Source organism: Nannobrachium achirus (genome assembly GCF_963921795.1).
Source record: "Nannobrachium achirus genome assembly, chromosome: 23".
NCBI classification, from domain to species: domain Eukaryota; kingdom Metazoa; phylum Chordata; class Actinopteri; order Myctophiformes; family Myctophidae; genus Nannobrachium; species Nannobrachium achirus.
In genome coordinates this window covers 31,749,719-31,775,084 of record NC_137830.1, presented here as the reverse complement: position 1 = coordinate 31,775,084, position 25,366 = coordinate 31,749,719, and the positions used below count along the sequence as shown (strand labels likewise).

At 43.0% G+C, this 25,366-nt stretch overlaps 2 protein-coding genes across 2 annotated transcripts in view; one reads left to right on the top strand and one right to left on the bottom strand.

Moving 5' to 3' along the window:
- The window catches only part of LOC308308457 (neural cell adhesion molecule 2-like), a gene marked incomplete at both ends in the record, with an annotated part of 67,237 nt that overhangs the window by 845 nt on the left and 41,026 nt on the right, over positions 1–25,366 (bottom strand). The window contains 4 exons of the mRNA XM_080753872.1: positions 6,882–7,101; positions 16,106–16,280; positions 21,138–21,259; positions 22,194–22,313. Coding sequence (XP_080609998.1) covers positions 6,882–7,101; positions 16,106–16,280; positions 21,138–21,259; positions 22,194–22,313 — 637 coding nt within the window. The remainder of the gene's footprint in view (positions 1–6,881; positions 7,102–16,105; positions 16,281–21,137; positions 21,260–22,193; positions 22,314–25,366) is intronic.
- On the top strand, positions 2,318–3,610 carry LOC308308459 (phosphatidylinositol 4-kinase type 2-beta-like; the record flags this gene model as incomplete). The annotated part of the gene is made up of 1 exon (XM_080753874.1): positions 2,318–3,610. The coding sequence occupies one exon, from the start codon at positions 2,318–2,320 to the stop codon at positions 3,608–3,610; it is 1,293 nt and encodes a 430-aa protein (XP_080610000.1).

Genomic DNA, 25,366 nt, shown 5'->3' with positions numbered 1-25,366 from the left:
CTTAAAGCCTACTTTACTTAGTGGGAACACTCAATGGAATGGATCTTTTACTAGTCCCCCCAGGAATCCGCGGAGAAACAAATCTTTATTCCGCGGAGAACAATCCTGATTCTGCGGAATTCTGCGGAGAACAATTCTTGATTCCGTGGACATTAAAAAAATAACCTAAAATGCTAAAAATTATATAGTTCTAATAATCAAGTAAAACCCTTCATGAAATAGCTACAATTAATTGTAATTAGTGGTTAGAATAATCGAATAATCATTTTTGAGAATAAAAATCTAATATTAAATCTATTATTTTTTAATTGCTATTGTTTTTAATAATTACTTTCTGTTGCAAAGACTATATTGTCATCCAAAACATGCCCATAGTAACCACATTTTAGAGGATAGCCTACCTACTACCTAGTATGGGTGTAATATCTATTTATTCTCTTCTGCATTAGCATTGTTATCAGGACCATAGAGGCATAGAGGAACTATAGTTCAGGACAAAGTTTCTGTCAGGAACGAATGTGGGACCGGACCACCATACAGCATCAGTGCTAGCAGGAGGGAAGCTAAGCTATTCCCCCAGGCTCTGTATGAGGTGGCCACTGATCAAACCATGTACAAATCGTTTTATAATAGTAGTAATAACTACTCCCGCCGCTCTGCTGCCACTCGCGACTGTTATTCCGCGGCCGTCAGAAAAGTCAGCGAATGGCCGAGAAATCTCCGGGTGGTCGCGAGTTCCGCGATAAATTCTGTGATTGCGGAATCGCGGATTCCTGGGGGGACTATTTTACTCTACGAGGTGGGTCTTTTCCTCAGAAGTGTGGTAAGAGGTTTGTTGCCTAATATTACTCTCCTCTTATGAGAAAACATGAAAATGAACCTAAACTAGAAAGATGCAATTCTGGGAAATTGTGTCACACGGTCGGAGAAACATATTAAGCATAGGCACTCTGTTTCAAAGGAGAGCAAGCTACTGCGAATTTCTGTGTGGAACTGTCGGAAAATGTATTGCTTGAATGATCAGGTAATACCAGTATGTAATTAAAGGAGTTCGGTATAAACAACGTTGTCAGTTGTTTCCTCGTCATTACCCTCAATGAATACTTTGACGTTGCTCACCCTCTTTCTGTGTGGCTGTGTGGAGTTGGCCATGAGCGAACACAGGCTGAGGCAAGTAGATGCCAACTCGTTCATTCTCTGCCCTGACCTTTATTGATGGTAACAGAGAAAGCTAATCTGAAAGGGAACTGTCATCTAATAAAGGTGAAGGGAAGCTCATCACTTCTGTCATGGTGAGGTATCCTTTGGGGGAAGATTGTTTCACCCCTGTTTGTGCCTACTGCAATCTCACACTCAACAATCTGGGAACCCAGATCAAAGAAAGGGCAACGCCCACTCGGTCTGTCTCTCTTCCTTCGCACACTCAATGACTTGTCCATCGTCTGCATTACCACCATTCTGGTGCCATTTTTTATGATCAGGGATTCCAGAGGGTGTCATTTAATTGAGGAATTCCATAGGCATAGGCAGTCCTTGTGATTGTCCTCCTGAATGGAGTCAGCTGAAAGGGGAAGTAAGCCAAGCAGTGGTTGTTGATTTCTCGGATACAATGCCTTTGAGAAGGTTGTTTTTGTTGCCACATCCATTTTGCAGGTCTGGAAAGGTGTATGAATTATGTGCATATCCCTGTTTGGGCCGTTCTGTCCCTGACAGTCTCTGCGGACCCTCTATGACGCCAGTCTCGTGTGACATAGTGGGGTCTTCTTCTTTCGTGTATCATCGTCTATGGATTCCTGACACGTGTACGTCCTTATCTCCATATATGGAGTTCAGATATGGAGTTCCAGACAGATGTGCTTACAGTATATATATGGAGTTTCAGATGCACAGTTGGGTGGGCCCCTCGGCAAAAAAGGTGGCTAAAAGGAAGAAAGAAAGAAAGAAAGAAAGAAAGAAAGAAAGAAAGAAAGAAAGAAAGAAAGACGGACTATAGTCTGGTTGCAAACACACTAATTACAGCCATGCCCATAACCCGTAACTAATAGTTGGTTTCACTATATTGTTTAGCCTGTTATATGATGTCAGTCTGATGTCAGTCTGACGTCAGAAGCATAGGCCTATATAAAGACATACAGCAGCAGGTTTTCATGCCCAAGGCATAGGCCTACATAAAGCCATTCAAAGTGTATTCATCAGTGGGAACACACTTGGCATTTGCTAAATAGAAAGTAATTGGTGTCCAAGGACGAGGGAGCATGTTAGAAGTTTAAACATTGATTAATGGACATTTTACATTCTTGTAAAGTGAGCAACAATGATGTCAGAATGTGACCAGAGCAAGACAGAGACCTGTGAGCCGGTGGCGCTAGACATCGGAGCAACAGCTGTGGCTGCGCCGGAGCTGGAGCCCAAATTTGGCTCTTCTGAGCCCTCAAATGTGATACCTGGAGTGACTGTTCACACACTGGGCCCTTGTGAAAACACCCATGAGGTGGAGAAGCACAGCAGACTGAACGATAAAGACAACTTGGCCTCACCAGGTACCAAGAGCAACTGTTTCCCAGATGACCCAGAGTTTGCTGCTATCGTCCACAGTGCAGAACAAGCTATCGAGAGCGGAATCTTTCCCACCAGGATTTCCCAGGGTTCCAGTGGGAGCTACTTCGTCAAGGACCTCCATGGGAAAAACATTGGCGTTTTCAAACCAAAGTCAGAAGAACCTTACGGTCTCCTGAACCCCAAATGGACCAAATTCTTCCAGAAGTTGTGCTTGCCGTGTTGTTTTGGGCGAGGCTGTGTGTTGCCAAACCAGGGCTACCTCTCAGAGGCTGCTGCGTCGCTGGTTGACTCCAAGCTGGGCCTCGGACTGGTTCCCAAAACCAAGGTGGTCTGTCTATCCAGCCAGACATTCCACTACAGTGCCATTGAACGCTTGATGGGCTGCCTGCCACCCAAGGTGGGCTCGTTTCAGCTGTTTGTCGAGGGTTACCATGACGCGTACTATTGGCTGAAACGCTTTGAGGCAGATCCTCTGCCAGAGAGCGTCAGCAAACAGCTGCAGTTACAGTTTGAGAGGCTCGTCGTGCTGGACTACATTATTAGAAACACAGACAGAGGGAATGACAACTGGCTGATTAAGTACGAGAAGCCAGGAGAAGGAGAAGGACTGGACATTCCGGACTCCTGCATCCAAATAGCGGCCATAGACAACGGCCTCGCGTTCCCCTACAAACACCCCGACGAGTGGAGAGCCTACCCTTTCTACTGGGCGTGGCTACCCCAGGCCAAGGTGCCGTTCTCCCAGGAGACCAGAGACCTGGTGCTGGCCCGTCTCTCCGACGTCGACTTCATCCAGGACCTCTGCGAGGACCTCCATGACCTGTTCAAGACGGACCAAGGCTTTGACAAGGCCATGTTCGAGAGTCAGATGTCCGTCATGAGAGGCCAGGTGTTGAACCTGTGCCAGGCGCTGCGGGACGGGAAGAGCCCCGTCCAGCTGGTGGAGATGCTCCCGATGGCGGTGCAGTGCGTCCGCTCCGGAGGAAGCGCGGGCAGCCACGTCCTCACGCAAACCTTTCACTGCAAACGGCCCTTCTTTGCCTCCTGGTAGTCAGAAGGTGAGGAGGGATCTTGGAGGGATGTTCAATCTGGAAAGAGGTGGAAAGGGAATGGCGAGGAGAGGTTTGGTGTGGTATCACATTGGACATGGTGTTTATATTACTGTCTACTGTCTACTGGAAATGTAACATTGAGGATTTGACTGGGATTCGAGTATAGTTTAGTTACGTGATTCTGAACCTTTTTAATTTAAAAGGACCCCCAGTTTGATGTGCATCAGGCCTGTATCTGCACCAAATCAACAATGAAACATATTTTCAGTGTTTAAAGGGGGGCAAGAAGGGAAGGGGAGCAGATGGAACCAGGAGATGGAGGAGATCCAGCGGCGCTAACACTGGGCCAAGAAGCCACCCTTCCTGGACACCGTTGAAGCCCAGAAATGACACTATAGCAGAACTTCTCAGGAGATGACCTGGAGGTTTTTTTTTACAGTTCGCACCGCTGAGAAGTCACGTAAAGAATATATTGTACATTCTCAGCGTCGTCAACGGTCCTGACTCTGTCTGTGAGGGGACTAAAAATGGAGAGTGCAATATTGGAAGAGAAACATTCGCCACAGCGCCCTCATAACATTCGCCACAGCAAGGCAGTGAATGTGGTCTCCTACATCTCCTGTGTTAATGATGCTTACTTTGTCTTCCCAGTGCACATATTGCTTAGTGCATTGCGACGGTCCTGCGTAACACATTTTTTGTTGTTCAGAAGTCACTTTCATCACGTGACCCATTTGTGTTCATCTGTCCGGGGGACTAATCTTGCGACATTGTTGTGCACACTGCCAGTAGGCCAAGGAAGTACTGGGGGGGACTGCCCATAAATCCGACATCTCATTACTCTGGCTACACGTGCAGTTAGGGTTATAGGGTTAGTAATGGGGCGAGTCGGATCAACGTGACGCCACAGAAATGCCCCATCGGAACAATAACACAGCACCGGAAGTTCTGTTCATGCATGTTTTCCCCACACACTTCATTAAAATGTAAATTCTTTTTTTTTATAATCAAATTCGGTCGGATCGGGCTGAAACCAAATGTGGAGTCATACGCAGCCCAAGATTCATTAATCTTTTTGTGTATTTCTTTTTTACATTGAACTTTAATAATTTTATTATGTAAGTCAATGAAGGTCGGAATAATCTAAAACAGTGTTTATATAATATATATATATATATATATATATAGACTGGACCACCTAGCACTTTCCATAAATGCGTTCCCAACAGGCATCAGCCTAGTATTATTATTATTAATTATTATTATCATCTATGTTGTCTATATATCTATGTCTGTCTCTCAATCTGGCAACAACTCTCAGAAGTTGGTGCGTCATACATGAATGACATAATAGTCATTCATGACTAGTGTAATAGCTATACAATAACTAGAACTGCACTCGAGGTGCCAACTTGTGCCTCACGCACAAGCAGGCCACACATGGCCTATGTGCGCAAGCAGAGCGCGCCACGAGATGTGCGCTGCTGGCCTCATTGGATGATAATGGAGACATTGCCAAGAACGCTCTTACAAGTTCTTACAAGTTTACCATGAGAAACGTCACAGCTTGTCCGCGTGTAGACGTACGTGTCCACGTGTATACGTTCTATGGGCAAACCCATAGACCGTAAAAATGTGTCATCATGATATCATCATGCTCTGATGTAACTGTGATGTCCGGCACATCTCGTCCAAGTATTTGCATTGGCTGTTAATGTAGGCGTTGCCAGAGATGCTGGTCCCTGATTGGGCTACGGTCTTCAACAACAGGAGACACCGACATACATACATACCCAGCCTATTACAGTACTTGCGCACTCGGCAAGTACTGTAGCAAGTAATGATGACATTGGGGACGGCCTTGTGATCATAAGGTCACCATTTTTCTTTCTGGCTCTGTTTTTGTCTATATAAATAAATAGAAATAAATCACACCTGTGTGAAGTGAAAGATCCTATGAAATGTTCCTATTTATATTACAGTATAAATATCGTGGTGTCATGTGAAGCTTGACCAATCCTCAAATCCATTGTATTGTCCAATCCGAAAAGGGACATTTTCTCCATTCTCCATTCAAAATGGCAAAATGGACTGTGTATCAATGACTGATTTCACACACAAAGTCATGTATTGGAGCCGCTTGCACCGCTCAAATAAAACAATGTTTGAATCCAACATAAATTTGGTAAGGAGAGACAGGGACTAGCTGGAAAAAGATTTAATAGAACAGAGTAATGGTCAACATTCAAGCTAATATGGCAATGTATTATTCTACTATTGTATCCCTATGGGGCCTTAACATTAAAAATTCACCGGCTTAACTGTTTAACTGTATTCCATTTGTTGCAATACAAACTACTTTGACGTGAGTGTTCCTGTCTAAACCTACATAATGCGGGACCACCGGAAATGTTCAAAAACGCGATGAAACAGGCTGTTGCGTCAAACATGACAGTAGAGGCCCGGACCGCTGGCCTTGTGGTCAGGGGTGTCGCACCAAATCCTGAGCCCTGGGTTCAAGGATTCATTGCGGACCCCCCATGAATGTTCTTCATAGGGGGAGGGGGTTTAACCCATTTAGACTGGGAACGCATTGTTACGCATTATTTTGTGCTTTAACTATTGAAACATAGCAGATATACAAGCTCACAGCGCGGCACTGCGAGCTTGTAGATCTGTTTTTGTTTTTTTTTATCTTGAAGATTTGAATATTCTTCTATGGTTATTTTCTTTTTCAAAAAACCTATGTTTCAAATGTTTTCATGTGAAGGACCGCCATAATGATGTGTATTTGGCCACGGACCCCCATCTCACAATATTTAGATCCAGGGACCCCCCAGAAGCAAAATTTTTGTTACAAATGTTCGCTTAAAAAATACATATATTCAAAGATTTGAACACATTTTCACAACTTTTCAAAAATAGCTAAAATATATAAAATAATTAGGCCGGGCCCCTCCACCTTGGGCCCTAGTAACTCAGTCCTACTTTCTACTGCCCCTGCTTGCGGTCCGTGCCCTTAGGCTGCAATGCGGATTTGCTGTGTGACACTCCCTGTCTTTCTCTCCCCAATCCCTGTCTATTTAAGTTACTATATACTATAAATAAAGGCAAAACATAACAGTAGATGTGACTCAACGTACATAATCTGCGAGTGAGAATGTGCGGACAGAACACAACCCTCAGTCCTCACTGTTGGTTTAGCTTTGGTAACATTTTTGAACAGAACGTCCCAAAAAAAAAAGAAGAGAAATGACGGCATATGCTCACAGGTAGGCCGCCTTGCCCTCCTCCATGTCCTTGCGCTCCTTGGCGCCGGTGGAGCTCTTGTGGGCGCACGGTGTGCTGCAGTGCATGGTGATGAACATGAGGAGGCCGCACTGACGCAGGAAGAAGCAGCTGACGTCCACCGCCACCAGGAGCAGCAGCACGGTGCCCAGGCCCAGGCCCACCAGCACCCCCACACCCAGTCCACTGAACACAGACTCTGCTGAGACGGGGAAACACACACACACACAATAGGGCAGGGTTTTCAAAGTGGGTGACGGGGCACCCTGGGGTGCCGCGACGGCAGTCCAGGGGTGCCGCGAGATAATTTGATAATATTTTGAATTTATTTGGACACTTGGAAACTTTTTTTGTTTTTTTAGTATCATTTTAAAGTTATTTTCAGTCAGTTTTAACCAAAATGGCTATTATCTCAACGTTTTCCTCGCAACATAATCACTAAAATATCGTCACTGTCGGGCAGAAACCTCGTTTCAACCAAGTTTCAAATGTATACGTCTTTTGGTAAAGCAAAGCCCTGCTTCATCATACAAGACCGTCTCACAAAACTAGTGAAAACAGCCGATCTACAAGCACACAACGCCTCGCGATGCGAGGCGTTGTGTGCTTGTAGATCTGCTGTTTTCACTAGTTTAGTAAAGTTTTTGGATGATTGTGGACATATAAGGTTTCCACCAGACTATATGCTATAAATATAAGGTGCTGGGAGTGAAAATTATAATGTAGGGGTGCCTCGAATTAAAAAAAATATATTTATGGGGTGCCCTGAGATAAAAAGGTTTGGGAACCACTGCAATAGGGCATTAACGACTTTGTTTGATGATGTCATCACATCACACACGACCCCCCGATTATTTTGGGGGGTCCCCAGATGATTAACTTAATGTGCAACATTGTTTTCTCACTCAACAGTAAACAAACCAACATAAAGTTTAAGTTTATATAGAGGGTATCTTCACATTTATATAGTGCCAATTTAAGGACCTTTTAATACCTCTAGAATGACAAATTAAACATTGTCCAAACTGTCAAATATATAGAGGCAGAAATTGTGAAAATTGCCGATCTGCTATTTTCACAATAGAACCATGTTATACCAAATGTAATGTAGCACTGTAATATTGGATCAATCCGTCCATGACAATAAGCAATCCTACTGTTTGAATGCTGTACAGACGCACACATGGAGCAAAAATAATGATAGAAAAAAATACAAAGGATTTTTTTAATTTTTTTTACCTCGACTTTCTCTGGTGGGAGTCAACTTGTATAATGAAGTCGACTCAGTCGACTTGACGACTTTTTCGGTAATGCCCTAACACACAATTTACAATTTAGGCATTTAGCAGCAGGAGTGTCACACCAAATTCTGGGCCCTGGGTACAAGGATTCACTGCGGGCCGGCCCCCCATGAATGTTCTTCATAGGTGGAACTCAGTGGGAACGCATTATTAAGCAGTGCTTTGTGCTTTAACTATTGAAAAATAGCAGATATACAAGCTCACAGCGCGGCACCGAGTTTAACTTCTGCACATGACGCACATGATGATAATACAGCAACATGTATACTGTAGTATGTAGTACCTCTGCTTTGTCACAAGATGGAGCACTTCACTAACAGTCTCATTAGGATGTCCACAATGAAACATACTATTGTGTTGTAGACAATAGAAAAATTGCATACTGATTGTAGCATATATGTGATTTCGGATGCAAACATATTTAAATATGCTTCATGAGTGTACAGTATTAGTAGGCTATAGTATGATTTAGTTACAAGTACTTGCAGCAACTGTTTAATCACAATTTGTGGGAACGGAAAAGTGATAAGGCCAAATAAGAGGATTTGAGACAAGATAAAATATAATAAACTGTTGTCGATCCCCTGGGGGAATCACAGACATAAGTAGAATTCTTGACAACGAACACTTTTGTAATAAATTAATGTGTTGTGTCCAAGATGCTATGGACAATGATAACTGATTGGAAGAGACAGGAAAAGCGGATTGGAAGAAGATTACATCACAGCAGAGGAAAGGAGAGAGATAGAGAGGGGAGAGAGAGAGAGAGAGAGAGAGAGAGAGAGAGAGAGAGAGTCGGTTGGGTGGGTGGGGGTGATGGGAGATGTTTCTTTTAAGCTGCTTGCCAATTGGATCAATATTTTCTCAACACCACAGGCTATATACTGTGGTGGATTTCACCATTTAGAGTTTATCTGAGCTCATCTGCTGTTAAAGCTGCACTTTCAGAGAAAACAATAAACACTTCTCCGTCTCGCCTGAAGTGTGTGTGTGTGTGTGTGTGTGTGTGTGTGTGTGTGTGTGTGTGTGTGTGTGTGCGTGCGTGCGTGCGTGCGTGCGTGCGTGCTTGTACAAGCTTGTAGATCGGCTATTTTCGGCAAAGAGTTTTGGTGTAGAGGGGAAAAGGTACAGGTACAGAGTGAAAGGTCAAGTTTATTAAGTATTGACAGTTCAAGTGGTTAAATATCTGAAAACAAGAATCCAAAATACACTGATGATTGTGCTGTCAAAGACACTATAAGGACTATAAGGAATCTATGAAAAGGTTGTGGGGGTCCCTGCTTCATCTATCTCTCAACTAAGGGGTCCTTGGCCTGAAAACGTCCCCTGGTTTAAAACATTGTGTTGATCAAGCAAAAACTCTCAGAACTGAGCATTTTTGTTAGGTTAAGTCCTAATCTGCAATTTGTGACGCAAGCATTCTGCTTCCTACTGTAGATATATACAGTATACAATATTATGTTTTGGTATATACACTTACTGTATGTTCCTTCTATTGTACAGACAACCAGAGGGATGTGGTCTTTACCACGTAGATTGTACCAGTGAAAGTTACCTGGTGGACTACTGTACGCGGTTGAACCTGACAATACACTATTGGGTCACGTGGATTCAGAAAACAGAATGATAACGAGTGGAGGCTTTATTCGACAATTAAGGATTTCCCTGCCAAGGAAAAGTTCAGACCAGGTGAGTGTTGCATAGATCAGGGGTCTTCAACGTTTTCAGGCATACCCGAGGGAAGTAGGGGTGCTGGGGGTGCGGCCGCACCCCCTCCCCCAGGTCCCACCGCACCCCCTACCGCCCCCCCCCCCCCCCCCCCCCCCCCCAAGGGGATTGGGAGGAAAATAATAATAAATATTCATATAATAAGAAAATTGCACCAGTGGCATGTAGGGGCTATTGGCTACTTCTATTTCCAGGACAATTTCAAAATAAACATGTTGAATGATTGATTGTATAGATGAAAAAATTAAAATAAAGACTCTTGTTTTGAAATGCGCTTCTGTGCAGAGAGGAAATAGGACGCCCCTTTTAAAACCCATTGCCAGCCAACTTAAAATATGAATGTGCGCTAATAACGCCAGGAAATAGCTATATTTTATCAACATGATAGTGTATAATTTGTTTTCAAAGCCATGATGATAAACCACCACAAAAAGACCACTAGAGTGTGCCATCGTAACACTAAAACCTTCAGAAGAAGCCATGTTTAAACCATGATTAAAGGATGGGAAAGTGACGTTGCTCCATTGACTCACAATGGGAGATCCGTGGGCCGCCATCTGTGCTCAATCCTGTTCAATTCGTGCTTGATCGTCTAAAACCACCATCGGTCTGGGCAGCGGAACGTATACAGACGCCACACAGAAAGTTTCCGAATCAAAATCCGACCTAGTGAAGCTGTGTAAGGGTCGGATGGTTTGCATTGAGCCTAACGGCTAGCAGAAGCTAATGTAAACAGGAAGGCCTGGTTTAGCGGTGACGTCATAATCGTATCCTTTTTTTTCGTGTTATTACCAGCTGAAGGTAAGGAAACCATTTCGCTCCGTCTATTAACCCAAATAAAAGCTTAAACAATGCTTTTATATAAAAGTCAATTAAAGTCGATCGGCAGGGACGTCCATAATGACATAGTCGATCCAAAAGTCGACCGGCGCAAAAAAAGTTAACGGTCGTCCACCTCTCTGTCATCCGTGCGTACCATGCGTCATCATGGACTCGTAGTGAGATAAACAACACGGGTATAAAGGAATATAAACAGAACACCAAGACAAGACCATGTAGGCTATGAAGGCATTAAACATCGTCCTCTGCTCCTCTCATCCTCATACCTGGTGAGTCGTGGCTATATTAGAGTTAGAGTTAGAGTTAGTTAGAGTAATGATGGATGCTAATACTATGCTGCTGGCTAATGGCTACACTGTTTGGGCTAGTGGCTATGGTGAAGCAGAACCACTGTTTCCAAACACTGGTGTCGGGACCGATGCGTGGGTCACGTCGTCACGGACACATTGTATGGGTCCTGAAAATAGCCGATCTAGAAGTTCACAACGCAGCGCGAAGGCGGCGAAGCGACTAGTCGTGAGCTTGTAGATCTGCTATTTTCACTACTCTACTATTGGGTCCCCTAACGTTTAGTTTCTCTTGGTTCACGGGCAAAAACGTTTGGGAACCATCATGCTTGCTGTAGTAGACAGTAATGTAAAGTAACTGTAGATTAACTGAAAAGCTTTTGGAACTGAATGATTATAATATATGAAACTAGTGTTGTCTGTCTGTTGGTACCAAGAAATCCATCTACAATAGACTGGCTGGTGCATGTGGAGAGGCAAAGGGAAAGTGTAGTGTGCCGTTCCCGATTGTGTTACATTTAGCAAAAAAATAAACTGCGGAAACCCGAATAAAACACAATCAAAACCGCATAAAACCGATAATTCTCGGCGCGCGCTATGCACGCGCGTGCATGAGGAGCGCGTGAGCGGCGTGACAGCACCTCCTACGGTAAATTTGTTCCTGCGGCTATGTTCTCAGGCCAAGGACCCCTTAGTCGATAGAGAGATGAAGCAGGGACCCCCACAACCCATAGATTCCATATAGTTCAGTTTCCTCGTTTGACAGCACAATCATGTATTTTGGGTTCATCTAAATATGTGTTTCCAGATATTTAACCACTTGAACTGTCAATACATAATAAACTTGACCAATCTCTCTGTACTTAGTCTGCTCTTTTTCACCTACACGAAACCTCTTAGCCAAAAATAGCAGATCTACAAGCTGAGTTATAGTGAGTTATAGTGAGTTATAGAGCAGAAGTTAAAGGAGGGGGCCTTTATTCGGCAACATGAATGTACGTGCCATGAAATGTCCCACCGCTCTCTCCCCCATTCTCAGCATTACATTGGCCACACCAACTCCAAACAGACCCACAGACATGAGGCCAGCACAATTTGACCACATTGATTCCCGAAAACAGAATTATAATGAAGGGGGGGCCCCCGCCACTTTTCTCAGACAGGCTAAATAAATTTGCTACGTCAACGAAACACATGATTCCAGCAATATTTGAACCCACTGCCCCCGAAAACAAGATTTAAAGGAGGGGGGGCTTTATTCTGCAATGTAGATTTCCCTGCCATGGAATGCCAGCCCAGACCAGGTGAGTGCTGCATGCATGACATTAGCTACGACAACTCCAAACAGCCTCAAAGACGCTGATGCCAACGGAAACCCAGGCTTATTTTGGCGATCGGAAGAAAAATAAGCCTGGGCGATCGCGTTAAAATCACTGTTGGAGGAAGTGAAGAATTTCCCTAACCAATCAGAGTGCAGAGGGCGTCGCACCGAATTTGTTTCTCTGCGCTGAGCAGAGGAGCAGAAGGGGGTGGGGGGAGGAGAACACATGCTATTGGCCGGAGACTCCCGGAGAGATTCGCCGGGTCCGCCCATCTGCCAACAGAAACTGTACGCGTTAGCTCAGAGTAGACCCATTAAGACCTGGGGCTGGTTCTACAAATGTCTTCTAAATCAGTAGTTCTCAGACGTATTTTTTTTCGTGTCAAGGACCCCCAAAATGTGTACTTTATATATATGGCCGCATCCCCCCTCCATCTGAAAATATTTTTTGCCAGGGACCCCCAGAAGAGAAGTGTTAAGTAGTATGCTATTTTTGAGAACCACCCTTCTAAACCAATGTTCTAAAAAATAGTTTTCTGAAAGAAGTATGAGGATCTAAAATGACACAGATGCTTTCCCTGCTTGAAACGGTTAACCTTGATTGGCTGTGATCTATAGGGTCATTAGTATCATCATTTAATTCCCCTGCTAATGACAACTTGTGGATTCAGGAGCCGTTCATATGCATCTCACTGACACCAGGAGCTCATTACAGAGTGCCGATTGAACCTCCTTGATTAGATGTGAGGTGCTCTTCACCATGATCGATGATGACTGAATGGGCATTCATTGATTGGAGAAGTTAGCGGGTGCTAATGCTTTGTGCGATAAACAGAATCATTAGTGGATGTGACTTGGCATTTTTTTCCCTGAGAGCTGAATTATAGTCTCTGTAAAGGAGTGAGCGAAAAGGAAGAAAAGTTTGTCTGGAGGAGGAAGTCCACAGACAAGTAAACAATCATTAAGTCTTATCTGTTAGCATGCAGACGAACAGCTTTTCACCGAAGCGCCTGATGAGATTCACTGAAAGAGACAACTTAAAGAACATTAAAATGAGGAACATAGCTTTTAAGAGCAAACAGATTTACTCCTTTAAAATAACAGATGCCAGAGGCAATGACTCACATTAAAGGACCCCAATGGAAACGAGCCATTGGCTTTCTTGGGTTTAAAAGTCCTCTCAGCAGACCTTGTATTGAACTGTACTTCCCTGTGTGTTTTACTTTATTAGCAACTGCTAATAAAGTATTCAATCAAAACATTTCGACAAATTATTTTTAATCAGTAGTTCTCACAATTTAAAGATCTTTTACAAAAATGTTCAGAAATAGCAGATATCTGCAGCTTGTATCAGCAATTTTTGCATAGCCAAAGCAAACATCTAAACTGACACAGAGGCTTTCCTAGTTTTAATGAGTTATCCTAATAACTGTAATCAAGGGGGGAAACGTCCCCCCTACAACATACAGTAATCATTAGGTATCATGATTATACTTGGAGGAAGATTTGTGTATAAAAAGTGTACAGAAAGTGTTCAAATTATGTTTTTATGTGGCCACACCCTTGACCTGTTCATTAAGTATGTCTGGTTGTCAGGTGGGTGGTGACCCAGCTGAAGTTAGCCACACCCACAGTCCTGTTGAATGGTAAAAAGGGGAGAGGATGATATTATGATGTCATTATATCAGTGTATTTCAATTGGGCCTTTTGACTCGGAGGCTTTCAGCTTTCAGGAAGTAACCACAAATACACAGGGAAGACATATTTGCATATTAGAACGGACCACACCTGGTGGTCTATTAGAGTAATGTTAACTCCATAGACACATACAAAACAGAAAAAGTACAAAACTATGGCACCATGCCACCTCTTTAAACGAGAGGACGGACACATACTACTGTACAATCGATGGACGGGTGGATACGTCTGTCTGTCTGTCTGTCTGTCTATCTGACTGATTTTCTATGCTATAATACAACAATGTCAATGTGCGAACACAGCAGCAAGATTTGTGAACTGTTGCGACAAAAGAATGCTAGAAACACAACCACCCTAAGGACTACAAACCATGGATTGACATCTAGACCTACTGAGTATGAAACAGAGCTGCTACTTTTAAATGCATTTTGAGAAGAAATAATGCTGCTATTTGTTCCAAAAGCTTTATACCCTGTATATAAAAAGGCACAATGCAACATAGCTCTGTTTACACAATGCTGTACCCCCTCCAACTATATATGTTATATATATGTTCCCCATTTTCAACAGTTTTTATTTGATTTGTGACACTTGCTTTGGCAATGTAAACGTATGTTTTCTCATGCCAATAAAGCTCCTTTGAATTGAATTGCTATTAACAAAAATAAATACAAAAGCTCTTTTATAGAGAGCTTGCTTTGGAATACAGATGACAGAACACAACTCTGGTAACCAAGCCCAGTCCCCCCCCCCCCCCCCCCCCCACACACAAAAACCTTGCTTTTTGATAATTTGTACTGTGAGAATGTATGAGGGAGAAGTGATTCATTTAATGGGGGAGAGATAAAAAGCATCCGCTTTGATTTGCTGGCATCATTTCCCAGTAAAGTCTCTTTCCAGACGAGAGGGAGAGGGAGTGCCTCTCTGGATTTCTCATGAAGAGCTTTTGATGACATTGTTGAGTGGCTCACCATAATAAAACATACAATGGCTCCTGGTTGTTTTCAATCAAGGTTTTTTTTTATTTTTATGGCACACAACCAGGAACACAAAAGAGCTGTTGCAAGCGAGTGTTGGCACTCACAGCATCGCATCAGGCCTTACTGCTGTATAGAATCACCATGGCAACAACACTGGAAGTCAACTGGTGTAATACTACAGGTTTCCATATGAGAGGAGTGGAGAAGAGAAGAGAAGAGAAGAGAAGAGAAGAGAAGAGAAGAGAAGAGAACTCCTGTATTTTTAACTCTGTTTATTAACTGATTTCTTCTTGTGTGTGTGTGCGGCTGTGAGCCGACAACGCAGCTGAAAAGCAGCAAATTATTTTTGACAATTTTGACTGGCCCACCAGCTTAATGTCCTCAAAGTCACGCATCCAACAAGCTGAGCAGATTGGACCTTGCATTCCAGGGATAATGGCCAAAACATCTTGAAAGCGGCCATTTATATCGCCGATTTTCTTTTTATCTTTTTTCTTTTTTTTTTACCAGTGAATCTGCTCAACAAATTAGCATACCCCAAAACATCATTGTAGGCCTAATGCAAATCAAATGAAAGAGAGATGTACTGCAGCTCTACTTAACAACTGCATCGTTAGCCATTTGGTAGCTAAACAGTCAGGGTAATAGATTGTTTTATTTTATTTTATTTTGCCATAACTATATATTTTCTGTAAAAAGCCATTTGTGTTGAATGTGGGCCAAGTCATTTATAACATTGCAATTATTGAAAAGAGAGAACAAGTAGCAAATTACTTTGATTACAAATTGTGTCATTGACAGAATATAAATGGAATTCCAAGCCATAAAATAATGCACATTGCACTTGTCTTATGTTATGTGGAAATAAAGCAAATAAAAGAGAGAAGTTATCAATGTCATTTTATCAGCTGGCCCATCCGTGGCCCCTTGACATTTTTGTAATGTGGCCCACAGGTTCAGAAGTTTGAGTACCTAGTCTATAGGACAGCAGTGATGTGATGTGATGTGATGTGATGTGATGTGATGTGATGTGATGCGATGTGATGTTCACCTGTGATGTCTGGCTCCTGAGGCATGAAGAACTGGTAGAAGGTGGGCTCCGACAGGCCCTTGACGTTGCGCGCCGTGATCTCCACCTGGTAGCGCGTGTTCCACTGGAGAGGCTGCAGTGTGGTGAAGTCATTGGAACCCGGCACCAGCTTGGTCATCCACCGATCCTCTTTATCCTGACAGAGAGGGAGAGAAAGAGAGAGAGGGGGGGGAGAGATACAGAGAGAGAGAGAGAGAAAGTGGTGGCAGGGAGAGACAGAGAGAAGTGAGGAACGTAAAGAGAGAGGGATGAAGAAAAGGTAAAAGTAAGTATAAGGAGGTACATTTTATTTAAAAGGCACACTTAGATCAATGACACAACTTACGAAACAAATGTGTTTTAACATGCTCTCAGAACCGTAGAACAGGGGTTTTCAAGGTGGGTGACGGCTGGGGCACCCACCGCGAGATAATCTATTTTTATTTTTATTTTTTTAAGATTTGTTTTTGGGCTTTTGCCTTTATTTGATAGGATAGTAAGCGCACAGGAAATGGGGAGAGAGATGGGGAATGACATGTGGCAAAGGTCGTCCGGTTCGGGAATCGAACCGGCGACGCCAGCAGGCATCTTAGCCTTGTATGTGGTATGCACCTTGACCACTAGGCCAGCGGGCGCCCCGCCCTGAAATAATCTGATAATATTTGGAATTTATTTGGACACTTATATTAGTATCATTTTAAACTTGATATACAACTTTATTTTCAGTCAGTTCCAACCAAATGTCTATTTGTATTTTCTCAATCTTTTCCTGGCAACATAATCGCTAAAATATGCTATAAATATAAGGTGCTGGAAGTGGAAATTATGAATACTAGAAGCTCGGCCGCCCGGCCGAGCGTCTAGTTGGCGCCCTGGCCAACTCGGGAACAATGTAAATAGGGGATGAATGCCCCGCCCTTTAATGCAAACCCCATTATACCTGTTGTCATAGGATCTGTTTTGACCATCTGTTTGCGTGTGTCCATTTATGCCCATATATGGGGATATCTATCTGTCTACGTCCATTTTATGTCCATATATGGAGATCTCTGTAGGACCCGTTTTGACCATCTGTTTGCCTGTGTCCATTTATGCCCATATATGGAGTTATCTGTCTGTCTGCGTCCATTTTATGCCCATATATGGAGATCTCTGTAGGACCTGTATTGACCATCTGTTTGCCTGTGTCCATTTATGCTCATATATGGAGATATCTGTATCTGTCTATCTGCATCCATTTCATGCCCATATATGGTTTTGACCATCTGTTTGCGTGTGTCCATTTATGCCCATATATGGGGATATCTATCTGTCTACGTCCATTTTATGTCCATATATGGAGATCTCTGTAGGACCCGTTTTGACCATCTGTTTGCCTGTGTCCATTTATGCCCATATATGGAGTTATCTGTCTGTCTGCGTCCATTTTATGCCCATATATGGAGATCTCTGTAGGACCTGTATTGACCATCTGTTTGCCTGTGTCCATTTATGCTCATATATGGAGATATCTGTATCTGTCTATCTGCATCCATTTCATGCCCATATATGGAGATCTCTGTATCTGTTTGTCTGTGTCCCTCTATGCCCATTATGGAGATCTCTGTATCTGTCTGTGCCTCCGACTGTGTTGCAGACACAGTGCTGGTTCCCCCTTTAATGCAACCCCCATTATACCTGTTGTCATAGGACCCGTTTTGACCATCTGTTTGCCTGTGTCCATTTATGCTCATATATGGAGATATCTGTATCTGTCTGTCTGCATCCATTTTATGCCCATAAATGGAGATCTATGCTTGCAGACACAGTGCCGGTTCCGGAAAACCCTGATGTCAGACATCAGAATCCGAACCTGTCGTGCTGGTTCCAGAAAATCGTGTATCGGATCGGGTCGAGGCCGGGCACTGCACTACCTGCTGCGGCGGGGAACGCGCGTGCCGAATTTGAAATAGGGAATGAATGCCCCACCCTTTAATGCAAACCCCATTATACCTGTTGTCATAAGAGCCGTTTTGACCATATGTTTGCCTGTGTCCTTTTATGCCCATATAGGAACATCAGAATACGTAACCATGGCATTTTTTGTTGACTCATGTGGCGTACGTGATCTCAGAGCCTTTTATGATGTGATGTCACAATGAGTCAGCGCTTGCGCCGATTTCCTCCGGAACAGCCTGATGTCAACAATCAGCCCGCATAAGGAGATTCCGAACGTTTCGCGCCGGTTAGGGAAAACCGCGCGTCGGGTCGGGTCGAGGCCCGGCACTGCACTCTGTGCCGCGGCGGGGAACGCGTGTGCCGAATCTGAAGCCGGTGGGACGAACGGTTCTCGAGATACGCGGATTACAGACAGACACGCAGACACGCACGCACGCAGAGACTTCTCGCATTTATAGATAGATAATGTAGGGGTGCCTCGGATGAAAGGTGCATTTCTAGGGGTGCCTTGAGCCCAAAAAGTTTGGGAACCCCTGCCGAAGAACAACTGACTCACTGACTAAAAGAGAGGACAGAGGTAGAGAAAAAGTGAGTGAGTGAGTGAGTGAGTGAGAGAGAGAGAGAGAGAGAGAGAGAGAGAGAGAGAGAGAGAGAGAGAGAGAGAGAGAGATAGAGAGAGAGAGAGAGAGAGAGAGAGAGAGAGAGAGAGATTTGAACAGGCGATGATTTGAACAGACGATGCTGTACATTTCATTAGTGTGTGCAAACATCAAAGGAGAGTGGAAGCGGCCGTGTTTCACTTCAATGAACAGCGTCTCATCCTCTGTGTGTAATGTACAGAGAGGTGTTGGAATCTGTGACCGGAGCTGTGCACGTTTGCTGATGTAATCTGATACGCAGTGGTGGTAAAGCAACAAAGTGCATCTACTCTGTATGATTGTTTTGGGGGATTGCGGGCTGAAATGTTTGGGACCCCTTGGTATAGACACTCGACCAAGGCACCGCTGAGGATAACCCCGGACAGGGACCCGTATCCCGGCACAATTGGTTCTGATTTGTTTTATTTGAAGTGTACTGTCTACATAGAGACACATTGCGTTCTGCATACCTTTTGGTTTAGTGCAGGCAGGGGTCTTCAACAGGGGGTCCGGGACCCCTTAGGGGGTCCTCAGAGTTACTACAGGGGGTCCTCCAAATCTTTGTGTGATAGAAAAAATCTATTTCCTGAGAACTTTAGCCAAACATAGCAGATCGGCTATTTTAGGCAAAGGGGTTTAGTGTAGAGGGGAAAAAGAGCAGACTAAGTACATATAGTGAAAGTTCAAGTTTATTAAGTATTGACGGTTCAAATGGTTAAATATCTGAAAACACAAATTGCCATGAATCCAAAATACACTGATGATAGTGCTGTCAAACGATGAAACTATATGGAATCTATGAACAGGTTGTGGGGGTCCCTGCTTCATCTCTCTCTCAACTAAGGGGTCCTTGGCCTGAAAACGTTGAAGACCCCCGGTTCAGTGTGTATGTCAACATACTAGTAACTAAGACATGCAGCAAACCTACATGGTGCCGGTCCACTTTGAAAGTGTGCCAGCAGGTTTGCTTAACACCAACTCTACCACTTTGGATCAGTACTCAATATAACACTAAATGTTACAGATTTTGTATACCAGCTGTTGTACAGAATATTACACAATATTCAATGTCCAACAGCATACAAGACAAAATAATCATTGTACGGATGCAAGCAGGAGATACAGATACAGGAGAGCTAACAGGTGTAATGGAACTGTCCGTCTGATTTCTGATGTTTTTGTTTTGTTTGTCTTTTAGTGGCGAGGTTGAGCAGTTATTTCCATATTTATACGGTTTTAATGTATCAACAAATCCTAGCAGCATGTACAGCCCCTCGTTCAAGTCATGAATGATAAGTGACACATTGAAACAGAGAGCACATCAGCATCATTCGAAACAGCAAATTACACTGTAAACAAAAAACAAAACAAAAAAAAAATGTTTCAAATGTCACAAATCCAGGGCAGCTACTGAATTTGGGAGAACGAAACCAAATCAACGTTTTTGTTTCATTTTGGTTACTTCAGTGAGAGATGTAATTACACACTACCAAAATTGGGGGAAAAAAAGGAAATGTATCCTTCAAATTGGATTATTGGCCTTTTGTTCACTTGGCTGGCTTAACTTATTCACTTTCCGCTGGAACAGATTTTGACTCTGTTTCAAATGACTGCTTTTAACATTTATCACATATCAACGATTAGCTGTGCTCAGTTGGGTGGGGCGATACAACGCAAAAGTAATCCGTGGCATTTTAAAATGACGTGTCCATTAATACGTTGATAAAGGTTTCCCCTCCTGACTGAATGCAAATGGACATACTGTACAGTAGATTATTGTCTTCCATGGAAACTGCAGTAGTTCAAGTGGAATCCTATGTTTTATCAAATGTTTTTTTCCCCTTCTTTGGGGGGGGGGGGGGGGGGGGGGGGGTACAATCCGCACTCTCTGTCAGTCTTAGGAGATTTGTTCTTTTTAACACAATTCCTGCCACGGATTTGCTCCAATAGATGGCGGTACACTGCCACGGATTTTATGCAATGTTATTTCCGTGCACACATCAACTTACTTGTCTTTTTTCACGGAGAGGAGAAACATTGCTGCCTCGAAAATCCTGGGCTTAGATAAAGCCCGGTATAAAAAAGAGTGAAATAATGAGAAAACGCTGTCTAAAGGCTCAGCTGTATAATGAAAGCGGATGAGACCGGCACGGCTTAATGACGTCACCATCGCCCCAAAGCAACATGGGAAATGAAGTTCCTTCACATCAACGGGTGCCTTACAGTGCTTTATAATGTATGGTAATACAATAAGTCCAATTAGAGGATATGTTCCTCAATGGCACATAGAAGCGTCCATGAATGAAAGTAAGAACATACTCCTCAATGGCATGGAATGTGTGTTAATAATGATTAGGATCCGCAGCAGCAGTCTATCCAACAGACGCGTTTCGGCTCACTGGCCTTCGTCAGCGTTAGGCAAACTCTGTGATACTCACTGTCTTGTACTTGACTATGTACTCAATGATGGGCATTCCTCCGTCGTCCTGTTTGATCAGGCCCAGTCGATAGGCCTTGCCCATCCCTCTCTGCCCATGGACGGCTGGGGGGCTTGGTTCTCCTGAAGAAGGCATGGGGGGGGGGAGGGGGGAGATTGGGATTGAACTAGGGGTGTAACGATACATTTTAACAGCGATACGATACGCATCACGAAACATGGTTAACGATACGATACATGGACGATATTGGTTCATTCAAGGCGATATGATTCGATTCAATGATTTAAAATCGATATAGTAACTATTTAGCAAAGAGATATAATTTGTGTAGAACATGTAAAAAAATCTATTATTATGGAAGTAAACGCTGTAATTATCTTGCAAATATATTTCAACACATATGGACAAAACCACCTTCACATGAACACAGAGATTACACACATTCATTTATTTCATTTTGTCTCTTAAAATTGCTAAATACAAGGCACAAATACTTAAGTTTCCATACAATCAATTGCAAAACGATTCGATACCGATTACCGCATTTTAAAACGATACGATACAAAGCCAAAACGGTACATATTTTGCTTTTTTCGATTCAGTTACTATACACCCCTAGATTGAACAAATGTCTGTGAGTCTGCTTGAACAGTTGGGATGGATTGTGAGTGTGACTCCACACAACTATACTCTAATATTTGATAACTTGACCAATGTTTGCCCAGAGTTGCTAAAAAGGTATTTAAAGTCCTTAAATTATCACTTTAGAAATGTGCAGATACCTGGTATACACTTATACTGTATGTTGGTCTGTTTACTGTTGCGTGAGAAAACAATGTTCACTTAGCTAAACATCTGGGGACACCCCTACCCACAGGTTAATGCATAAACTGGGGGTCCTTGAAATTGCAATTGTCTCTAATGAGGGTCCCTGGCATATCTTTTCAAATGGGGGTCCGCAGGCTAACGTGTGTCAATTTGGGGGTCCTTGACATGACAAGGTTTGAGAAGCAGTGTCCTAAGCAGAGAGTGGAGGCACCGGGGTGAAAGACATACGGATGGGTAGCGTCTGGAAGGTCTCCACATGGCTGAATTCTCCCTGACCCTTCCCATTGACGGCCGCCACCCGGACCTGGTAGGTGATGTTGGGCTCCAGAGGCGTCAGCACCACCGTCACTGCAGTTTGATGAAAGGAGACAGAAAAAGACCATTACTTCATCAAAAGTAATCAACAAACTATACTACCAGTAAGACTCCCTAATCGGGAGATAAGCGACCGTCAGGTCGCATACACAAACTTTAGAAGGCAATGGTAGCCAATCAGGAGGGAATATGGGAAATGGGCCAGATCCATGTTGATGAAATTACTTTAGAGATAGTGCGTACCGCTTTGTGTGATTTTAGGGCAAAATCTGGGAGCAGTGTCCAAAAATGTGTTTTGTAAGAATCGGCCTCATGGTGGCGCTAGAAGAGGGCCATGGGCCATGCGGGGCAACAGTGGCGGAGATATGAGTAGGGGAAAAGTGTGACGTGACGGACAGACTGACAGACTGACTGACTGACAGACTGCTGGCTGACTGACTGACTGACTGACTGACTGACTGACTGACTGACTGGCTGACTGACTGACTGACTGACTGACTGACAGCCGGTGGAGGTTTTGATAGTAACTGCGAGCTGACAGTCGCAAATAGGATTTAAGATAAGAGATTCCACGTGTCACGTCAATTTAACATTGATTTAAGGGAAGTATACAAGGCAGAAGAGATCATTTCCATTTTTACCACTGAATTAAAACAACGTTATTATGTTTTTTTTCCCTCCTAATTCCAAATAGTCTGAATTCTGGGATAGACTAGAAGTCACAATTGAGAGACACTCATAGTTGAGGGAAGAATTCTGAGTTTCTGAAATGAAAGATTTGAATAGCGAGGGGGGGAAAAGACATCCTTATCTTTCTACTTTAGTGTTGTGGAAGGCAGCTTCTATAGAAGAGACCACGTGGCATCAGAACCCAGGTCTAGTGCCGTGTTCACAGCAGAGTAAAACATAAATCCACCACAAAGACCAACAGCTTTAATGTCACCTGACTTTTATCCTCATTTTCATTCAGTATATCACTACAGTATATCGTCGTTGACGGGTGGAAACCTTCAATCTCCAGGTTTCAAATGTGTACGTTCTTTCGCAAAGTAAAGCCCTGCTTCATCATACAAGGCCGTCGCACAAAACTAGTGAAAACCGCAGATCTACAAGCACACAACGCCTCGCGGTGCTTGTAGATCGGCTGTTTTCACTAGATTAAATATTTTTTAAAATGATAAATGCTAAACCAACGGTTTTGGACATACAAGGTTTTCACCCGACAACGACGATATATACACCAGCAGAAAACTCTGGTTCAGATCTTTTTATTTCATTTATCCCTTGGCTGAAGCAAACAGCCAAAAATATATAAAGTAGATAAGCCTAAAGATAAAGCCAAAAGATAAAGTATAAATTATACAGCTGAAAATAAAGCTGGCTGTGTGAACTGGTTGTGTAAGCCCAGGAAATCATTCTCTGTATAGTGTTTACTAAGATTTGTAAGATTTTAACTTTGGATCAGAGACGTTCATGGGAAAGCAAACAACGACGACACTTTGGAAGAGTTATGGAAGGGTTATGTACAGTGCAGTAGTTACTGTACATACTCATGATGTAACTGCTCCAATTGGTGAGATATCTTGGTTGCTTATGTCCATTTCTGTACTTTACAGTTCCACTGATTAAAGTAATTATCTTCATGTGCGAGTATTCAGTGGTGTAAAGAAACAAAGTACATTTACTTAAGTACTGTACAATTTGTAGGTGTTTGTGTTTACTTGATTTCCAATTTCCAATACTTTTACTTCTTCTTCACTACATCTCAGATCCAAATATTGTACTTTTACTCCACTACATTTATTTTAAAACTTTAGTTACAAGTTACTTTGCAGATATAAATTATAATATTATAAAACATACATACAGTAAACCACTTTAGCCCTATTTTGTACCTTGGCTATTTGAAGATGGCTGATCTACAAGCTCACAACACATTGCATCGCGACTTGTTGTGAGATGTGCTATTTTGTGTTGTAGATCTGCTATTTTCAAAAATGTTGTTCTTTTACTTTTGGTACTTTAAGTACATTTTGATGCCAACACTTTCATACTTTTACTAAAGTACATTTTTAATTCTGGACTACTCTTTTTTAGTATTTCTATGTTTCAGTATTGATACTTTTACTCAAGTAAAATATTGTAGTACTTTTTCCACCACTGCGAGCATTATTTGTGTTTTCTGTCTAAGTGCTACCCAGAGCATTAATTTAGATGTATCACCATGTTGTAATGGACAACAAAATTAGGGATATTATAAGCGATAAGAAGACGTTCCGGTTTGTCAGTTCCACTCATCATGTGACCGTTTGTCCTCTGCCTTCCACATTTTTTCTTCACGAAAAAAACCTTCAACGTTTGCCGTTCTGCTCCCTCCCTGCCGCAGAGAGGCTCCCGGAAATCAATTTGCTGTCATGGAAGGCGTGCGCGCCCTTTCTGCCCCAGTGCATTCTGGGGTGACCTCCTGTCAGGTGGGAAGGAGGAGGCTCTGACACAGGCTGTGGGTGGCTGGGTGGGGTGGGGTGGCTGTCGGGGGGATGTCTCTATGGGAGGGTTGGAGTGGCGGTGGGTGGGAACATCTCTGTGCGGCTGTCGCGATCATGAAAGCTTAGTTATACAAATAATCGTCAAAGGGACATGAAACCCTAGGCTGATTTTTCAAAACTGGCACAACATGGCAAGACTAGGGATGGGACGATATGAAAATTTCATATCACGTTTATTGTGACAAAAGTGAATTGCGATTTGCGATATTATCGCGATAATCAAAATCCATTATCCTGGGGCGGAACATTTTCCAAAAAATAGCAGATCTACAAGCTCACAACGCGTCGCATTGCGACGCGTTGTGAGCTTGTAGATCAGCTATTTTTTGGCAAAAACATTTGATAGAGTGAAAAAAAGACTATCAAGTATATTATAAGTACCTTTTACAAATTATAGCGGATTTAAGTGGTACCAGATATGCAGCTCGGCAAATAAAAGGTGAATTGATCCAGTGCATGACAGAGGACGATATCACGATAAATTAAATGTCCACGGTAAGATTATCGTGAGTGGTTTTTATCACGATAAACGATAATATC